This window comes from Nyctereutes procyonoides, unplaced genomic scaffold, assembly GCF_905146905.1.
Source record: "Nyctereutes procyonoides isolate TBG_1078 unplaced genomic scaffold, NYPRO_anot_genome, whole genome shotgun sequence".
NCBI lineage: Eukaryota > Metazoa > Chordata > Mammalia > Carnivora > Canidae > Nyctereutes > Nyctereutes procyonoides.
In genome coordinates this window covers 3,018,940-3,039,009 of record NW_026575151.1, presented here as the reverse complement: position 1 = coordinate 3,039,009, position 20,070 = coordinate 3,018,940, and the positions used below count along the sequence as shown (strand labels likewise).

General features: G+C 35.6%; 1 protein-coding gene across 8 annotated transcripts in view; it reads left to right on the top strand.

Annotated features, from left to right (window-relative positions):
- PTPN13 (protein tyrosine phosphatase non-receptor type 13) overlaps positions 1-20,070 on the top strand; it is a 204,645-nt gene that overhangs the window by 110,835 nt on the left and 73,740 nt on the right. For all 8 annotated transcript variants that reach the window (XM_055313038.1, XM_055313035.1, XM_055313034.1 and 5 more), the window contains 3 exons: positions 8,134-8,229; positions 8,617-8,710; positions 16,218-16,440. In XM_055313038.1, the coding sequence (XP_055169013.1) occupies positions 8,134-8,229; positions 8,617-8,710; positions 16,218-16,440 (413 nt within the window). The remainder of the gene's footprint in view (positions 1-8,133; positions 8,230-8,616; positions 8,711-16,217; positions 16,441-20,070) is intronic.

Below are 20,070 nucleotides of genomic sequence, written 5' to 3'. Positions count from 1 at the left end.
ATTTCATTTAATTCTCATGAAAAGTAGGCTCCACAGATGCTTTTTATATGTGAGAAATCAAGCAGAACAGCAGCTGCTAATGTACACATTTCTTTTTAAATATTCTTGTTTTAAGCCATTTAAAAATATTAATAGTTCTCTGTACAATTTTTGTGATCTTTAAGTCTGGTAGTTGCTACTGGCTATCAGTAATTACATAATTAGAAGATGTCTTAGAGTACATACCCCTGAGTTCGTGAAGTTAATAACTTATCCAAGATTGCATAACTAGTTAATGATAGAGTTTCCATCATTATGGGAGACTGTGGACTTCCATCTAGATTTCAGAGCTCCAGTTTAAGAATTTCCAATTCGTGTAACTTACGAATTTTTAAAAACGATATGTTCCTGTTCATTGGATTAATACAGCAATTGGAAGAAAAGTAACTCCCCAATTTTGGTCTGTCCTTTTAAGCATGCAAGGAGGCTCATTGAACTAATAGGAAATACAGTTTTCTTCAACTAGATGTATAACCCTTTCCTTAATCCATCCTCTTGAAAGGAGCCTTTACCTAAATCATTTCTATAGCATCTCCTTAGCTAACAACATCAACCAGCCAACTAGCAGAGGGGAGACCAGAGTTGGTACTGGAAGGAATCTGGATGCTAAAACCAAAGTTTTCATTTTCAAAAGCCAAGAGTAGACTAGTTTGCCAAAGGAGATACATAATTCATAATTCATAAAAGTTGTATTTAGAATCCAGATCTCTTGAAATTCAGAGTAAGTTTTTTCCACTCTGCCATTCTGATTTCAAGCAGAAACCAGATACATGTCAGATACATTGTTTGGAAATTTTTTTACTGGCTGAAAGGTTGGCTATTCAACTAACCACCTAATAAACCCCTTAAGTCTCTTCCTAATAAAATTATATAATTTTTAATACAGTAAAATGAGATAGCATAATTTTTTTTAAAAGGCTAAATGAGGGGATCCCTGGATGGCTCAGGGTTTAGTGCCTGCCTTCGGCCCAGGGCATGGTCCTGGAGTTCCGGGATCGAGTCCCACATCTGGCTCCCTGCGTGGAGCCTGCTTCTCTCTCTGCGTGTGTCTCTGCCTCTCTCTCTTTTTGTCTCTCATGAATAAATAAATAAAATCTTTTTTTTTAAAAAAAAGGCTGAATGAGGCACTTTTGGTTCTTTCTGCAGCAAACCACACTGGATAGGGATTAAGATGGAGCTCTGTGGTGTCACATGCTCTATTGTGGTAGATAGTATTTTAATGGGCTTTCCTATACTAGGATTTTGTAAGGCAATGATCCAGTAGCCAATGAAATAAGATCATAAATTATCAAATAGCAATGAATGGTTGGCTTTGAGTGCTCCGATTTCCTTGAGAACAAAATAAGAAAGGAACAGAAAAGACCCTGAGAAAGTTGAAGTTTAAAACTTACAAATATAAGATCATTTATATAATTATTGAATTAATATTTAATCTTTCAGAAAGTTCCCTACATACAAAAAGCAGTAAGGAAGGGGCAGACAGAAACATTAACAGATTTTCCATGAAAACTAGTTTTAAACTTTGATGGGACTCTCTCTTTCTTGGCTTTATTCTTTTCATTTTACTTTTTTCACCTTCATATAGGACTGTCTTAGTCTACTCTTCCTCTTTCTTCTTTGTTCCTAGTATCTTTTTTCCACTCTGTACTCCCATCTCAAAATCTGACAAATTGTCTGTTTTCTAACAGAAGTTTCTGTCACCATTTCTCTTGTATGTAATTACCACATACTCCCTATCTAACATTGCCGTGTGGGTTGATAGCACATTCCTGATTATGAGAGATTGACTTGGAACCAGTACTGTGAATATAGTCTGAACAGTACTCCACACCCTGGGTGGGGATAGCAGTTTGCTTCCAATAGTCAAAACTCCTCTGCATTCTGTATAAATACTAGAAGGGAATATGAAGGGCAGCCCGGGTGGCTCAGCAGTTTAGCGCCGCCTTCGGCTCAGGGCCTGATCCTGCAGACCCGGGATCGAGTCCCACGTCGGGCTCCCTTCATGGAGCCTGCTTCTCCCTCTGCCTGTGTCTCTGCCTCTGTGTGTGTGTGTGTGTGTGTGTGTGTGTGTGTCTGCCTTTCTCTCTCTGTCTTTCATGAATAAATAAAATCTTTTAAAATGGAATATGAAAAGCAGATATAATTAAATTGTTCAAAAGTGACTACAGTTAAATATTGAAATTATAAATCAATCTACTTCAATCTTAAGTATTGTTTAAAGAAAACAATATTGTGACTTCTGGTCTAGCCTAGTTTTGCTATTCTGTGACTGTCTTGTGAATACAGGTTAAACTCTGTGTTGTGCAACTAGAATATGTAAACACTAAAGTATGTGAGCCTGCTCTTATTATTGAGGCATCTTAATATTTCCATTTTCATGAGAAGGTTGGATTTGGAAGTTCTTACATTTTTAGAGTTGCATTTCAGAAAAACAAGGGGATGGGTTTATAAATACTACAGTTCACCATGTAGGATACTTCTAGTGATATATATAGAGAAATTTTTCTTCAAAACTTATCTCTCTTTTAAAATCCAAAACTGGGGTGCCTGGGTGGCTCAGTCAGTTAAGCCTCCAATTCTTGATTTGGTTCAGGTCATGATCTCAGTATCCTAAGATCGAGCCCCTTGTTGGCTCTGTGTGGACGTGGAGCCTGCTTAAGATTCTTTCTCTCCCTCTCCCTCTCCCTCTGCCCCCCACCTCATTCGAGTGCACTCTCCCTCTCTCTAAAATAAATAAATAAATCTTAAAAAAAAAAAAAAGCTTTCAGACATAGCCATGTTCAGGAAACTTTGTCTCACCTTCCAGTTTAGGGTGATGGCCCATTTTTCATTGAAATTATTTGTTTTAAGGAGCTTGTTTCTCCTCCTGTAAACATCAGAAATTTGGCATGGTCTCATTCATAGCTGTTTCCTTAGTATCTACCACTATACCCTACATGATACTCAATAAGTATTAATCTAAACTGAGTATTGCAATATAGCTATTAATATTCAGTATTTGGTAAGTGCTATTTCAGATATGTGATTCAACAATATTTTCTAATGAATTCTGTGCAGTGAGGAGAAATCCCACCTCCTTTTCTAACTCTAAGAGAAGTCATAACCTAACCAACCAACAGCAAATGCGGTCAATTTCCTTTAGAGATCTGTACTGTTTGAACGCTTTAGAAGGGGTAATGAAGTCATAATAACGCAGGATCCTGGAGGATTCTAGAGTGGCATAGCCAGCCCAGATGCAAGACACAGCCTAGATTGGTGGCTGCTACATTACACAAAACTGTTGTAGATCAAGAGAACTGGAGACTTACTTACTTACTTACTTACTTACTTACTTACTTATTTATTTATTTATTTATTTATTTATTTATTTATTTATTTATTTCTATTCCTACTCTGCACAAATTTTATGTCTGTAAAGTAATTTACAGTTCACAGAGCATTTCTGCACATATCTTTCCTCAATTACATGTATTTATACTTGAACGAGTTCTGTTCCTCCTGATTAAAAATGTTATCGATCTCAAGGGATTTTAGAATATGTTCTATTTATGGATCATGTAGCATGGTATAACATAGAATATAGTGGACTCTATTGAACGTATAAAAGGTATAATCTTTAATCTCTAAAAAGTAATCCCCTCAAAAGAAAGCACAGAGAAAAATACTTAATACATGAAAACATAATATTATTTTTGTTTCTCTGGTTTATTTGAAAATTGAAATATTTCATTAGGGCCATAACCTTAAAAATGCAAAGTTTAAAAATTTTTTATGGTTATTTAGTTCCTGATGTTGTAGTTGTCTGAGTCTTACTTTCTGCCTGTCACTTGTCTGAGCTTGAATATGGGTCACTTGTAAATGATGTTTTTAGATTACAGTTTGTGCTGGCTTAAATTCATTTTAATGTGAAGATTGTAGATTTGAATGTTTCCTCTGAAATAGCTTTATGTGAGCTCAGAATATCGTGTAAATCTTCACAATATCCTAAATATTAAAAGTATAGTGTTCATGATCACATACTACAACTTTATATGTTTAAAGTGGTGTGAGGGGAGTGCCTGGGTAGCTCAATTGGTTAAGCGTCTGCCTTCAGCTCAGGTCATGATCTCAGGGTCCTGGAATCAAGCTCCACATCAGGCTCTCTGCCCAGCAGGGAGTCTGCTTCTCCCTTTCCCTTTGCTCCTCCCCCTACTCATATTCTCTCTCTCTCTTTCCCAAATAAATACAATCTTAAAAAAAAAAATAAATCTTTTAAAAAAGAAACAGAGAAAGAGGGAACACTTCCTGTTAAGTACAATGCCAGCATTACCATAATGTCAAAACCAGACAAAGATATTATGGGAAAAGAAAACTACAAATATCTCACATGAACAGCAGCATTCATAAAACTTTGTAGTATACAATAAATACTTGGGAGCATTTCATTATTTAAAAAAATAGTCTGACATTTTTTAATTAAAATAACAATCACTAGGTTTGATTGATTTAGGAGATGGATATGTGAGATGGATATTGTTCTCTCTGTTTTTGTGTCTGTAGAAGTCTTCATAATAATTTTTTTCCTTTTTAAATCACTTAGTTAATACCACATTCCTGAGATCTGGACCAAATCAAAAGTGCTTATATTATGCACAGAAAACACATCTGTGGTACCTGGATCCTTCAAAAATAAAAGTTGTCAATAATGTTAAGACACCTCATGAATAATTAGGGATTACCCTTCTTCTGCATACCAGAACAGAGGATAAAAGCTGCTCTGCAACTAGTTAGTGTCTACTAGATGCTTTTCAGTAGGTCATCTTAGAAAGCCAGGCAATGTTCCTATCTGATCCTATCAGATCATTTGATCTATAAGCATAAAATATGGCTCTCCATATATACCAATGTGAGATACACTCTTGGTAAAGGACACATTTGTAATAATTTTATGTTTGTAGCAAATTTCATAATAATTCGTGAAATGGTTAAATTTATTATTCAGAAGTGGAAAGCCCATACTTAAAAAGGCTAGCCTTTGTAAACATGACTGAGTAGTAAATATTGCCTGGGAACTTTAATCAGACCATGCCATTGCATGAAAGGAACATGGCTAACATCATTTTAAAAGATACATTCCAGAATATAAGAAGCTTACAACAGAGAGTCCTACACTTTAATTAACATAGACTCCACAGTGTTTGAAGAAAAAAACAAAATCTTCTCTTCTCCTTAGTAGTGCTACAAAGCTAGTCATCCCGTCCACATTTCTGGAGTGCCAGTGCCCCATTACTATAAAGCAATAAAGCATCATAAGTCAGTGCCCTTCCTCCCCATAGGTGTGGTCCTGAGAACATTTATAGACCAACAGTTCATCAAGGGGAAATTATTTATTTTGCTTTTAAGAGGGGATAATCAATATTACATTAATTTGTCTCACAGAAGGGACCCAAGAATTAGAAAAAAGGAAAGGGAACATGGACACATGAAATAATATAAGAACAATTATGAAGCGCCACCGAAGAATGGAAATTCAACTTAAAATGTATTTACTGCCTTACAGCCACTTGGCAGAAATAGTTATGAAACAGTAAATTCATTCAGTGTGGGGTGTAAAGTTGTCATTGCATGGCTTAACATCCAAGTAACTGAAGTTCTCTGTCTACCAAAAAGGCTCATTGCAACTTCGTACTTTTCTTTGTAAGGTAAAAACCATATTGCCTCTGTACATTTGAGTCCTTGTTGGTTTTATTTACTCTTCTATACCTTTCAATGCCAGGTGTGTAATTTGTTCAAGTTACCTTAGGGAAATCCTTCAAAAATTTAACATGGCAGTTCTATAACAACATAAAAAAAGTTCTTCAGTGCCTCCTGGAAAATAGCAGCTGGTCTTAAGTAACCATTTAACTGTTCATTAAAATTAAATATAATTAGGAAAAAAACATTGTTTGAGGTCTTCTAAAATCTTCCCAAATCTCACTTCTCTTAAACCAGAGGAATTTTTAAGAAATTATCTTATTTACCATGAGACTTCCTTGTGGTAGAATGGAATCATTTTTTAAAAAGTACTAGTAAATATTTGGACTCTCAATCCCAAAACTCCACTAATTATGGCATTATTTCACACTCATGTTCAGTGTGTACAAAACTGAACCAAGTAGGGGTATCATGCCTACTTCTCCAGGTAACTATGGGCAACTTCCTCTCAGTCAAGTCCATGGCCATTTTTCCTTTTACTCCTCTTTTCTTTATTTAAAGCTTTGTCTCAGCATGACCTCCTAATTCTTCCAGGCCATCATCTCCATCCTGGTTCTAGAAGCCTGGTTCCTATGGTGCCATTTGACTATTTCATTCATTTATTCATCCCTTTTTCTTTTAACAGTCTCTACTGAACACCCTGCAGTGCAAGGAATTATTCATTTTGTGAAGTTCCTGTTCTCAAGTTTGCAAACTAGTAAAAAAGAATCCCTCACATATATCCATTGTATGTTATCGTACATCCCAGGTCTCCCCACTCAGTTCTACGTGTTTCCCATAGTTTTCTTTCTCTAGTGCCAAGAAAAAGCCAAAAAAAATTCTGATTGGTTCCAACGAAATTCATGCATTCTAGCCTAATCTAAACTCTTAAAACTTTCATGTGGTTTTTACTCTTATCACATTGTTCATAGCAGAATTTCCTTACTCTTCTCAAGCTCCCGGCCACTGGATCCCAGGAAGTGACACACTTTTTCTTACCAGAAGTAGACAACTTCTGATATGAGTACAACTTCTGTTATTTTCACTTTTTCCCTTGTCCATCATTTCTTTCTCTTAAGAAGAAAAAGTTCTTCCTCCTTGCTGAAATGACCATTCATGTATTTTGGGTTATTTTTTTCATCCCATTTCCTTCGCATTTTTTCATCAATTGTCCCCACCATCATTTGCAACTTCAGTCTCTCTCAATCTGTAGGCTTATTATCTACTGACAAAGATCATGTCCAGACATTCCACTCTGCCGCAAAGATTCAAATAACTCATTCCGTCTATATTTTTATGTTGAATTTTTATTTTTTTTTATTTTTTTATTTTTTTAATGTTGAATTTTTAAAGTTCTATTTAAATGTTTGTGTTTTTGTATGTTTTGGGGAGTGGATGGAGAGAGGTCTGTAGTTTTCATCAAATTCTAACAAATGAATCTGTGACTCCACAATACGAAGGGCCACTGTTATAAATGTAGTCAGAGACCAGGTTATTAAAGGCTTTGAATACCAAGCTAACAAGTTTTTAAATTGTATTTTGAAAACTTTAAGAAATAATAGTAAGATGCTCAGATTTTCATTTCTGAAAAGTCCACTCTTTAATGTGAATTATAATACGAAATGAGCAAGACTGCAGAAGGAGGAATCTAGGACACATGATATAATCCAGACATGAGATGAATAGTGATCTATGCTCATTAGTGTGAAGAAGAGAGGATGAATTAGAAACATTTAGAATTTTTATCTTAATGTTGTCCTTCCCACCTCATCCAGAGCACACATTGCAGAACCCCACACAGCCCCCACCACCACTCCCAATGCTTATTCATCTCATTCTGGTGGATCTAAACACTGTCTTGAATTTAGTATTTTGTGCTTAATACATTTTAAATTATTGAGCTTGGGACTATGTCTTTGGATTTTCTATCCCTTTTAGCATGTAAAACAATTCTACATAGTGCATTCAAAAACTGCTTAATAATAATACTTAGTAGCTCTGTTCTAAGAGCTTTTCGTATATTAACTCATCTAATGTTCACAGCAAACCTACCAGGTGTGCACTATTATTATACCCCCTTTCCAACTGAAGAGGATGAGTCACGGGAAGGTTCAGTTACCTTCCTAAAGTGTCACACACCTGGCAAGTAGTGAGTTGAGATTCAAACCCAGGTAATCTGGTGTCATAGTCCAGTTTCTTAACCAGTATGCCAAACTGCCTCAAAACTAGAGTCACATCATTTGAATACCATCCAGCAATTGCTAAATTTAAAGCAATATATAAAATGTTCTAATCTCATAAGAGTAAATGTAACATTTTATTTTATTTATGTGGAACAATTAAGGGATTTGTTTTCTAATGTGTTTGTTTTAATCCTTTTAGAACCAATTCGAAGATATAAAACTTACCACAGTGATATCTTTAGTACCTCCAGTGAAAGTCCATCTATTATTTCCTCTGAATCAGATTTCCGACAAGGTGAGAGGCATCTGAATAACCAAACTATTTTTAAGAAACAATGAATGTTCTTTTTCAGTAATGTTGAGATATAAGGCATCAAAAGAATAAATCTGCATAAAATTTGAAAATTATAAAAAGCTGCCGGTTACTCATTTTGACAGTATTATAGGAGCTTAAACAACAATGTAGTCATTTTCATAATAGGAAATAATTCATTATCTTTCAAAATAACAGACTTATCGGTGAAGAGTTTAATGATGTCATTAATTTAGTGATATGAATATGATTTATAAAACTCACCTTAATGTATCTGCTAAATGTTTGAGTTTTAAGTAAGGTTACTTCATATTTTTATCACCTATGCCATTATTTATTTTTCCATTCCTTTTTTCATTCTTTAATTAGTACAAAAAAGTGAAGCTTCCAAGAGGTTTGAATCCAACAGTGGTCTCCCAGGGGTAGATGAAAGCACAAGTCAAGGCCAGTCACAGAGACCAAGGTAAGTGATATGAAAAAAATAGTAATAATATATTTCCAGCAACAGGTTGTTTTTTTTTTTTTTTATTAGAATCAAGGAGAATTATCCTCTTTTCTCTATTTTCTCAATTTTCCTTTCTTTTGCCCTCTTTAAATTATTCGGAATTCATTTAATTATGTGAAAGACATGTAGGAGTTTGAGTTTGAGCCTATTGGAATCTTTTAAAATTAGAATTGGCACCAGGGGTGCCTGGATGGCTTAGTCAGTTAAGCATCTGCCTTCACTCCAGGCCATGATCCCATGTGGGGCTCACATTGGGCTCTGCTCCTCCCTCTTGCTCTGTCTCCTCCCCCCTACTCATGTTCTCTCTCTTTCTCTCAAATAAATAAATAAAATGAAAGATTTGGCTCTGATAATTTATAGTTTGTGCTTGAAATTAAAATTGTCAATATGAAGATAAAATAACTTATTAACAGGAAGTTCTAAAGGGATGGCATTAAGCATGTGAAAAGATAGTAAGCCTTGATTTCTAAAAGAATATTTTCTTTTTTGAAAGGTTGAACAGGCTCAACAAGCAGGTTTTCAGGGCGTGTTATTTGTTGAATGGATAATGAGTGGGTTACTACTAAGTAGCCTATTATGTAAAAAGTTAATTATTCACTACATATTTACTAGCTAAAAGAGGTTATCTTGTATCTTTTTAAAGCCCAATTTGGGCTGTTTCAAATTCATTTTCATACTGAAATACTCAACTTTCTTATAAGGTGTTAGATATTATTCTTGTGCTATGCTTAAGATGGTGGTATTATAGCTATATTTTGATGTATTTTTGTTTAAACTGAAATGTGTCAAATCAATACTGAATATTTTCATGTGTAGGCTTTTCATGTATGCACAGGTCCCTTACATGAATTAAAGCATATTGTTAATGTTATACATTAATTTGAAATTTGTAATTGCTGTTAGAACAAGAGGTTGCTTCAGAATTTACTCCTAAACTATGGAAATCTTTCTAATTTGATACCGTAGTTCATTTAGTTCAAGTGTCACCATATACAAAAGAATCATTTGGAGATTAACAAGAACTTGCCCCTTAGCTAATTAATTCTGGCAGACACTGTTTCACACCTGTAAACTATGAATAGACCAGGTAACCCTAGGCATGTAATTAAAACAGACAGTTTATCTAGGGTTTAGACTCCCAAGTAATTGAATACAGTACACTAAAGTTATTCCTTTTAATATTGCAGTTTTTATTAAATTTTTATCTTTTCTCCCTTATGCATTTTAAAATAGTACATGATACTTTCCTTTGAGGAAAGTTCTAATATTCATTTATCTAAAACAGTATTATATTTACATAATAGAATTTTGTATAACTAGGATCCCGTTGTGATGATAACCCTGATTTGGTAATTTTGAACAAAGAGGTAAGAAAGAGATGAGGATAGGTTTATATTTGATATTATACAGTTTTATTAAAGACACAAAAGCATTTTGGGATTAACAGCAATAAGAAGCAAATACTGAAATGCACTAAGCTCTATGGTGAACTGAAGGTATCATTCTTATAAATTCAATTTAGAGAAAATTTATATAAATAGCATGATACTCTTTTGCTTGATGAACAGCATAAGTAAAGTAACAACTGAAGAATTATTGGTCTTATGTATTAAAAATTGATTTTTATGGTTCATTTGTTATTTAAAAACATATTCCTTCAAATAAAATTAAGTCATTTTGTGAGTCTTATTTCAATTTTCTTGATAAGTTACTTTAAAAATTATGAGAGAATCTTTGTTTCAGCTGTTTCTAGGTTTTATTTTTAGGAGATACTAATTTTTTTTTTTTTTACTCCAATGGTTGGGATTTTTAATTTTATTTAAATTCAATTAACATATAATGTATTACTAGTTTCAGAGGTGGAGGTCAGACATTAACTTTAAAGCCACTTTAGCTCATCAAATCATGTTCTAATGATAAACTATCTTTTATTTCACACTTTGAGAGAAAATAAACTTAATGTGGCATTCATAGCATCTCTATTAGATAGACCTACATTAAAAAAACTTTTCAAGAAGTAGATTGATAAGTCTGTGTATATGTTATATTTAATGTAAGATGCTAAACTCTACTTCTTTTAGACAATCCCACCCATTTTTCCACCCACAGAAAGACACATCAACTAAAATACTCTAAATTCCTTATTCAAATGCAGTTTTCTGAATGCGAACGAACAAAGGTTTCTGATAACATCCTTAACATGCTGGCACACAATTAAGAGGTCCTGTTTTGTTCTTTAGGTCATATATTTGTGAGATCTATAAATAGTGCTGTATTTAGACATGTTACATTCTTCTTTATAAAAATTTCCATTCCCTTTAGCTAGAATGAAATGGAAAACCAGATCCAGGCAGTACAATTGATTTGTATCATAGGGGTGGGGGGAAATTAACAGGAAATTATGAGTCAGATAGAGCAGAGTGAGTAATTTTTTGATTCTGAGTTATCAAAAGTGTCTTTCAGTGACCAAAAAGGATGTTCAAAGCTGTTTTCCAAAGAACATCTCTAAGTTTTTTCTGTGTTAACTTTTGAAGTACAATTTATACATAGTACAGTTCCCACTGCTTCTGTGCCTCTCTACTTGATGAGATAACCTGTTTTTCCAACTTAAAACAACCTGTTTATTCATTCCTAAATGATCCAGATTTTCTTAGTTTTTTGTTCATTTATTTGCTTTGTTTTTGTTTAGGTTTTATTTTGGTTTTTTGTCTCTCAAATTTTTTAGCTTTTATAGGAACTCTACCAGATATTGTGTTGGAAGAAATAAAATGATAGTTATTTTTGGTACCTGTTTGTGACTCTGCTGGAAAATAATTTGAACAAGAACGCTAATATATTTGATGAAAATAACAGGTACAAGTTAAAATGTATAGATTTAGATTCTTATTATTATTCTTGACCCCCATTGAGAGAGCCATAAAATTAACCTGTCATTTGCTCAAGGAATGATTGCTGTGCACCTACCATGTACTGGGAACTTTTAGGTACTAGAGATAGTCATGAACAAGACCCAAAAAAAAAGGGTCCTTCAGGGGAATTTCTAGGGCTGAGAGGTAGCCAATAAACCATTAAAAACAAGTAAGTAATGCCCATCAGACAATAATGGTACTTTAAAGAAAAATAAAGCAGGCTAAGGGGATAGAGAGTACACATAGAGGCAAACAACAATCAACAAAATGAAATTTTGAATTTCTCTATTGAATGAGAGAAGATATTTGTAAGTGGTATTTCTGATAAGGGATCATATCCAAAATATATAAAGAAATTATACAACCCAACACCAAAAAAAGCCAAATAATCCAATTTATAAATGGGCAGAGGACCTGAATAGACATTTTTCCAATGAACACATACAGATGGCTAGTAGGCACAAGAAAAGATGCTCAACATTATTAATCATTAGAGAAATGCAAATCAAAATCACAATGTGGTATCACCTCACAACCTGCCAGAATGCCTAAAATAAAAAAGACAAGAACAAGTGTTGGCAAGGATGTGGAGAAAAAGAAATCCTCATGTTCAGTTGGTAAGAACATAAAGTAGTACAACCACTGTGGAAAACAGTATGGAGTTTCCTCAAAAATTTAAAAATAGAAATACCATATGATCCGTAATTCCACTACTGGATATTTACCCAAAGGAAATGAAAACACCAATTTAAAACATATACACCTTTATGTTTACCACAACACTATTTACAGTAACCAAGATCTAGAAGCAGCCCAAGTGCCCATCAGTAGATGAAAGAATAAAGAAGACAGACACACATGCTGGAATATTACTCAGCCATCAAAAAAAAAATGTGATCTTGCCATTTGCAACAACATGGGTGGACCTAGAGGGTATAAGCTAAGTGAAATAAGTCAGACAGAGAAAAGACAAATACCATGTGATTTCATTTATATGTGGAATCTAAAAAACGAAACAAATGAACAAACAACAGAAGCAGACTTATTAATACAGAAAACAAACTATTGATTGCCAAGGTGGAGAGGGAGTAAAATAATTGAAAGGAAGTAAAAGGTACAGTCCTTCAGTTATAAAATAAATAAGTAATGGAAATGAAAATTATAGCATTGGGAATATAGTCAATAATATTGTAATAACATTGTAGGGTGACTACACTTAACATGGTAAGCATTGAGTAATATAGAATTATCATATCACCATGTGGTTCACCTGAAACTAATATACCATTGTTATGAACTATACTTCAATAATAAAAAAATTTTTAATTAAAAAAGACATTTTTTAAAAAGCAGACTGAAGGGATAGAGAGCGCAAAGTTGTGATGTCCAAGTTCCTTTTACCCAAGTAGGGTGATTAGAAGAGGCTTTTCCCAAGGGTTACATTTGAACAGAAAACTATTTTAAGTGACAGAGTGAACTATGCAGATATCAGGAGGTGCAGAGGGTTCCTCCTAGACAAACAGAATGACAAGAGCAGAGGCCTTGAAATATGGGAGAGGTGTTGCATGTCAGAGGAATACAGCAGGACAGTGTGGGTGCAGCAGGATGAGAGAAAAGCAGAGTGGGTAGTAAATAGGACCCTTATTATGTCATACCTCAGAAGTTTAAGTGAACACTTTGGATGTATGATGGAAAGCCATTGGGTAGCTTGAAAACATGTCTAATTTGCATTTAACGGGATTACTCTGTTCTGTTCTTTGAAGAAGACATCACAAAAGTAAAAGCCCAGTTAGGAAGTAATGATGGTACTCCATTTGGATGGATATAGCACAGATTAGATTGCTAGTGATCAAGAAGAGTCAGATATAGATATTTTCAAGGTTGTGCTTTCAGGACTTGGCTGCTCAATTAGATAAGGGATGTGTAGTCTAGAGGAATCAAGAATGACTCCCAGTTGTGTTGTAAACAACTGGTGAATGATTGAGAAAACATTGGACAAGGGGGGAAAATATCAAGAATCTGATTTGAGACATATTAGCCTAAAGATGCATATTAACATCCAACAAGAACACTCACCTAGGCAAATAGAATTCAGAGGAGAGACTAAGGTATAGGCCTATATAAGGCAATTAATTGCCATGCAACCAAATAAGATCATGTAGGTGTGGAATATATATGTAGACAAGGAGAATCTGGAGGTCTGAGCACTATTGTAGACTAACATTAAGATATTAGAAATGGAGGACGCATCAACAAAAGAGACCAAGAAGGAAAAGCCAGTAAAGTAGAAGGAAAATAACATGATCATGGCTTTCCAGATGGGAAATGTTTTAAGAATAGAAAGGACTGGGCACCTGGGTGGCTCAGTCGTTTAAGCATCTGACTCTTGATTTTGGCTCAGGTCATGATCTCAGGGTCGTGAGATGGAGCCCCATGTCAGGCACTATGCCTTGTGTGCAGCCTGCTTAGGATTCTCTCTCTCCCTCTCTCTCTCTCTGCCCCTCCTCCTTTCTCAAACAAAACAAAATGGGAAAGACTGAGCAATTATGTCTTTTTGTGCTTAGAGGTCAAATAAAATGAAAATCAAGAATTATCCTTTGGCTCTGACAATAAAGAGGTCAGTCATTTTTGTGAACAGCTTTGATGGAAAAGTGGGGACTAAAACTATTGGTCTGAGTCCATGAGAGTGAGAGATGAAGTGGAGATAAAGCTTAAATGACAATTTGAAGAGATTTACTCTAAAAGACAGGAAAACATGGGATAGAGTCCAAAAGGGGATATAGAACCAAAGGAGGCCTTTTTTGTTGTTGTTCTGAGTAGGAAATAGTACATGATGTGTGTATTAATGAGAATAACATAGTATACAATATTATTGATGCATGTAAGAGGATTACTGCAGGAGTAAAGTCTGAGTAGGAGACGAGATGGAATTCCATGCCCAGTAGAGATATCGGGCCTATGTAAGTAAGTATGCAGAAGATCCATCACTGTTACAGAAGAGAAGGCAAAGCAGATGGATGTAGATCTGGAAAGTTTGGTCGTAGAAGGATGAGGAAGTTATTTCCTGATTGCTTCTTAGTTCACAAAGAAAACTGAGGAAAGGTTGTCAGAAGAGGGGGAGAGTATTTGAGCTTTGAAAAAGAAAGAGAAGAAGGTATAAAATAGTTCTCAAAGAAAACAAGTTGCCAGGCAGTGCTGAGAGCCCATTGAGATTGGTCAGCGTAGTTCCGCAGTTGCATGAGATTGAGATTATTTGCAAAGGAATAATTTTAATGATGGGCCTTCGAATTCAAGCAGTGTAAGGGCAACAGAGGGGAAATAGAGAAAGCAGTGGAGTCAGTGAATTATTTGAAGAAGGGTATTAAAAGTAGTGAGCTCAAAAAATAAGATTATACGGAGAAGCTATTGGAGGATAGAAATAGGACATTTTAGGGGTAGTGCTGTTATTGTTTATAGGCAGTATAACCATGGGAGTAGATAGCTGGCCGGCTGAGGTGGAGTGCTGGAGGACTTCTCAGTCTGTGTAATACCATCTTGAATGATGACAGGAGTACTAATGGAGAAAGGACTGAGTTAAGCACTTAAATCTTTAATGAATACAGGAGACTTGACCAACAGGATGGTAAATGTCTAGAGCAAAAGCAGAGCAGTGGATTAAGCAATTTCATAGCATGTACTTAAGGGGAAGCTGGAGGCTATTGTCAGTCAGCAATGTTCTGGAAGCTGAAATAAGAATTAAAGGGAATCTAGGGGCATTTGGGTTGCACAGTCAGTTGAGCATCCGACTCTTGGTTTTAGCTACGGTTGCGGTCTTGGGATTGTGAGATCCAGCCCTGTGTCAGGCTCCATGCTCAGCATAGAGTCTGCCTCAGATTCTTTCTCTGTCTCCCTCTGCCCTCCTGCTTGTGCTTGCTCTTCATCTCTCTCTCTCTCATTCTCTCTCTCTCTCTCTCAAATAAATAAATACATAAATCTTAAAAAAAAAAATTAAGGGGAAACTCTATCTCCTCTCCCGGCCCAATGGTATAGGACTATGAGAATAAACAGCCCCATCTGAAGAGAACTGCAGTGGAAGCAGTTTTCAGAGGATACTATAAAATGTTCAGAGGGATCCCTGGGTGGCGCAGCGGTTTGGCGCCTGCCTTTGGCCCAGGGCGCGATCCTGGAGACCCGGGATCGAATCCCACGTCAGGCTCCCGGTGCATGGAGACTGCTTCTCCCTCTGCCTGTGTCTCTGCCTCTCTCTCTCTCTCTGTGTGTGTGACCATCATAAATAAATAAATAAATAAATAAATAAATAAATAAATAAATAAATAAATAAATAAATAAATAAAATTAAAAAAAATGTTCAGAGAAGAGGAGGAGCATATAGATCTATTCAGTGAAAATGGGACAGCATGCTATATTGATTGATTAAAAGTAGGATTGAAGTGTTACTGCAAGGGTTCTTCTCAGATGACAAAATAAAAATTGTTTAAATTCTGGATACCTTACTTAACCTGTTTTTCTTTCTTGACTAGACTTAAAATCATTCTTTTCTTCTCTTTTCTATATAGTAGACAATATGAAACACCCCTGGAAGGCAATGTAATTAATCAAGAGATTATGCTAAAACGGCAAGAAGAAGAAATGATGCAGCTGCAAGCCAGAATGGCCCTTAGACAGTCTCGGCTGAGCCTGTATCCAGGAGACACAATCAAAGCCTCTATGCTTGACATCAGCAGGGATCCCTTAAGAGAAATGGCCCTTGAAACAGCCATGACCCAAAGAAAACTGAGGGTAAGTTAGTTCTTAGATTACTGCATTTATAATTCGGCCTCACAGGGAATTTTTTTTTTTAAGTTTTTACTTAAATTCCAGTTAGTTAACATACTCACAGGAAAATGTTATGCAAAACATTTTCAAATTCTATAGATGTCCTAAAGTTTCCTGTAGATGAAATAAAAATCCCATATTAATTCCCTTGGTGTTAAATATCATGTTGGTTGATATTAAAATAAATATTTAGTTGTTTCATCATTTCATTTTTAAAATAACATTAGATGGATTTAGAATATCTTAACTATATATTTTAAAAGTATATTCATGATCCTTAAAGTCAACTGGATTTATTCAGTATTGTAGGGGATTATCTTAATATTAAGAAATGTATTATCCCACAAACCAAGAAGATCAAGAATAGAGAGTTCAGGGTTGGTTCAGAAGCTCAAGAATGTTATCAGATACATTCCAACTTTCTGCTCTGCCATTCTCAGAATTTTGATAGTGATTTACTTTGTAATCAAAAGATGATCACATGAGCTTCAAGCATCATATCTTTGTATTATAATATTGAAAGACAAAAAGAACAAATCTACATCTTATATCAGAGATTTTTTTTTAAAATGTGTTTAGTTAATTTTTCTTTCAACATATGTCCTATATATTTTTACAAACATAAGCTCAAAATGAACAGCCGTCTCATGTAAAATATGTTGAATATTTTATAACTTCTATAGTATTATTGTTAGGGTCTGTATAAAGTACCCCATTATGTGAATTTATCATGTACCATGATTTCTTCAATCAGTTTCCAATTATTGAACATAGAAACATTTATTTCTTTTAAAGATTCTATTTATTTATTTGAGAAAGAGCATGAGCAGGAAGTGGGAAGGACAGAGGGAGTGGGAGAAGCAGACTCCCCATTGAGCAGGGAGCCTGATGTGGGACTCGATCCCAGGACCCCAAGATCATGATCTGAGCCAAAGGCAGAAGATGCTTAATCAACTGAGCCACCCAAGTGCCCCTGGATATTGGAAATATTTCTTTTGTGTGTGTGTGCTCTTCAAGATTTTCCATAGTTTTATTATATTCATTTCATCCAGCTTTTTCTTTCTTTTTTTTTACATTATTATTATTTTTTTATTGGAGTTCAATTTGCCAACATACAGCATAACATCCCGCCAAGTGCCCCAACTAATTGGTTGTTGTTGCTATTGCAAGCAACGCTCTGATGAACATTCCTTTAGCTAAATCTTTGTAAGTAACTTCCTAAAAGTAGAATAGCCAAGTCAAAGGCAAGCACCTTTTAAGACATTTGATCCTGTTGGGCATCCCGGTGGCTCAGTGGTTTAGCACCCCCTTCAGCTGAGGTTGTGATCCTGGAGACCCAGGATTGAGTCCTGTGTCATGCTCCCTGCATGGAGCCTGCTTCTCCCTCTGCCTGTGTCTCTGCCTCTCTCTCTCTTGCTCTGAGTCTCTCATGAATAAATAAATAAAATCTTAAAAAAAAAAAAGACATTTGATACATATTGTTCAATTGCCCTTCCAAAAAAAAATTTTTTTTAAAGATTTTATTTATTCATTCATGAGAGACCCAGAGAGAGGCAGAGACATAGGCAGAGGGAGAAGCAGGCTCCCTGTGGAGAGCCTGATGTGGGACTCGATCCCAGGACCCAGGATCAGGCCCTGAGCCAGAGGCAGACAATCAACAGCTGAGCCACCCAGGCGTCCCACCCTTCCAAAAATTTGTGCGAATTTATGCTTCCTGTGTCATGCCTGTTTCACCATATTCTTACCTAGTCTGGATATTGTCATTCTTTTTTTATCATCACCGATTTGATAGGTGAGGCAATATCTTGTTTGTATTGTTCCTTTACAAATGATTTGTCAGGGCAGCCCAGGTGGCTCAGCAGTTTAGCACCGCCTTCAGCCCAGGGCCTGATCCTGGAGTCCCAGGATCGAGTCCCACATCAGGCTTCCTGCATGGAGCCTGCTTCTTCCTCTGCCTGTGTTTCTTACTCTCTCTCTCTCTGTCTCTGTCTCTCTGTGTTTCTCATGAATAAATAAATTAAAAATATTTTTTTAAAAAAAACAAGTGATTCTTCAAATATGAAATAAATGGTAGTAAAAGTGACAAAATCTAGGATGAATTTTTTCTTTTTAGTTCTGCACTGAGTGTAATACCCCCATTCTGTTTTGGTTTTTGTTGCTTGTTTCAATGAACTGTCTTAAAAGCATATTTGTATGCCCTAGACTTGATAGAATTCAAATTTCCCTCATAGTTTTCTAAGAAGAAACAGTTTTGGGTAGTGAAAATTGCATTGAACCTCAAATTCAAAGACTTGACTTCTATTGTTAATAATGCTGTTAAATGACTTTAAGTAAAGTCATATAATAGTAGGTAAAGGCAGGATATCACACAAAATAGTGTGGGCTTCCAGTAATTAAAGGGACACATAAAGCATAAAGAGCACATATCCATATACCTTTTTCCTGAATCATAATTTTAAAGCGCTAATGCAGAAAGTGGCTCATTAGAGATTCCTAAGTGGTATTCTGTAACTTTACAGTATGCTACTCTCACGTGCTGTCTCACTAACAACCTGTGTTCCCTTTTAAGCAGTTCTGGCTATTTCAAAAACAAACATCTCTTTATCAAAGGCATACTAATCAGTGACCACAGAATGTGAACCAGTGGTCATTAAAGGACCACATGTTTTTTTCTGAAAAGAGCAGGAAAAGTACGTTTTTGGTGCTAAAAAACAGTGCTAGTATTTGAAGGAACAATTATACCATTTAATTAATGTTCTTTGCTAAAACATAAATGTCTAACTTTTTTATGTTACTTTTGGTGAGGACATATTTTGACTTGTTTATACTGTTGCCTTAGTTGATTTATATTAGATTCCATATTTCCCATGGCTGACCATTTCTTCTGCTCTCTTTCTGTTCTCATTTAAAATGTGTCCCACTGGTTTGTTAAGTATTAACAAGCCCTTGATGTTAAAGTTTTACTTACGTGGTATCTCAAACATGTTCCATGCTTGGCTAATTGGATAGAATTCCCACATCAAGCAACCAAAGAAGAAATCAACAAAAATAAGACTCCAGTAGCTTCCATGAGTGCAAACACATGCATGCACATTAGTGCATATGCTCTCTCGTGTGCACTTGAGCACACACACATACACACACACACATAACACACCACCTGCCTTTGGTCCCAGGATTAGCCCTTTCATTTTACTTTTTACCCATTTATCTTTCAGTCTATTCTGAATCCTGCTCCCACCTGGAGTCTAACTTATTTTAAGTTATTTCCTCATCTAGTTCTCCACTCGTGGCAGAAACTTTTAGATATACAAAAGGTGCAGGGAAAGAGCAGATTAAGAAGCCACAGTTGTTGGTGCACCCAGGTGGCTCGGTGGTTGAGCATCTGCCTTTGGCTCAGGTCATGATCCCAGGGTCCTGGGATCAGTTCCGCATCAGGCTCCCTGCAGGGAGCCTGCTTCTCCCTCTGCCTATGTCTCTGCCTCTCTCTGTGTCTCTCATGAAAAAATAAATTAATTTAAAAAAAAAAGAAGAAGCCATAGATACACTTTCCCCAGCACCTGGTCTCCCTCATCTGCTGAGATAACATTTTCT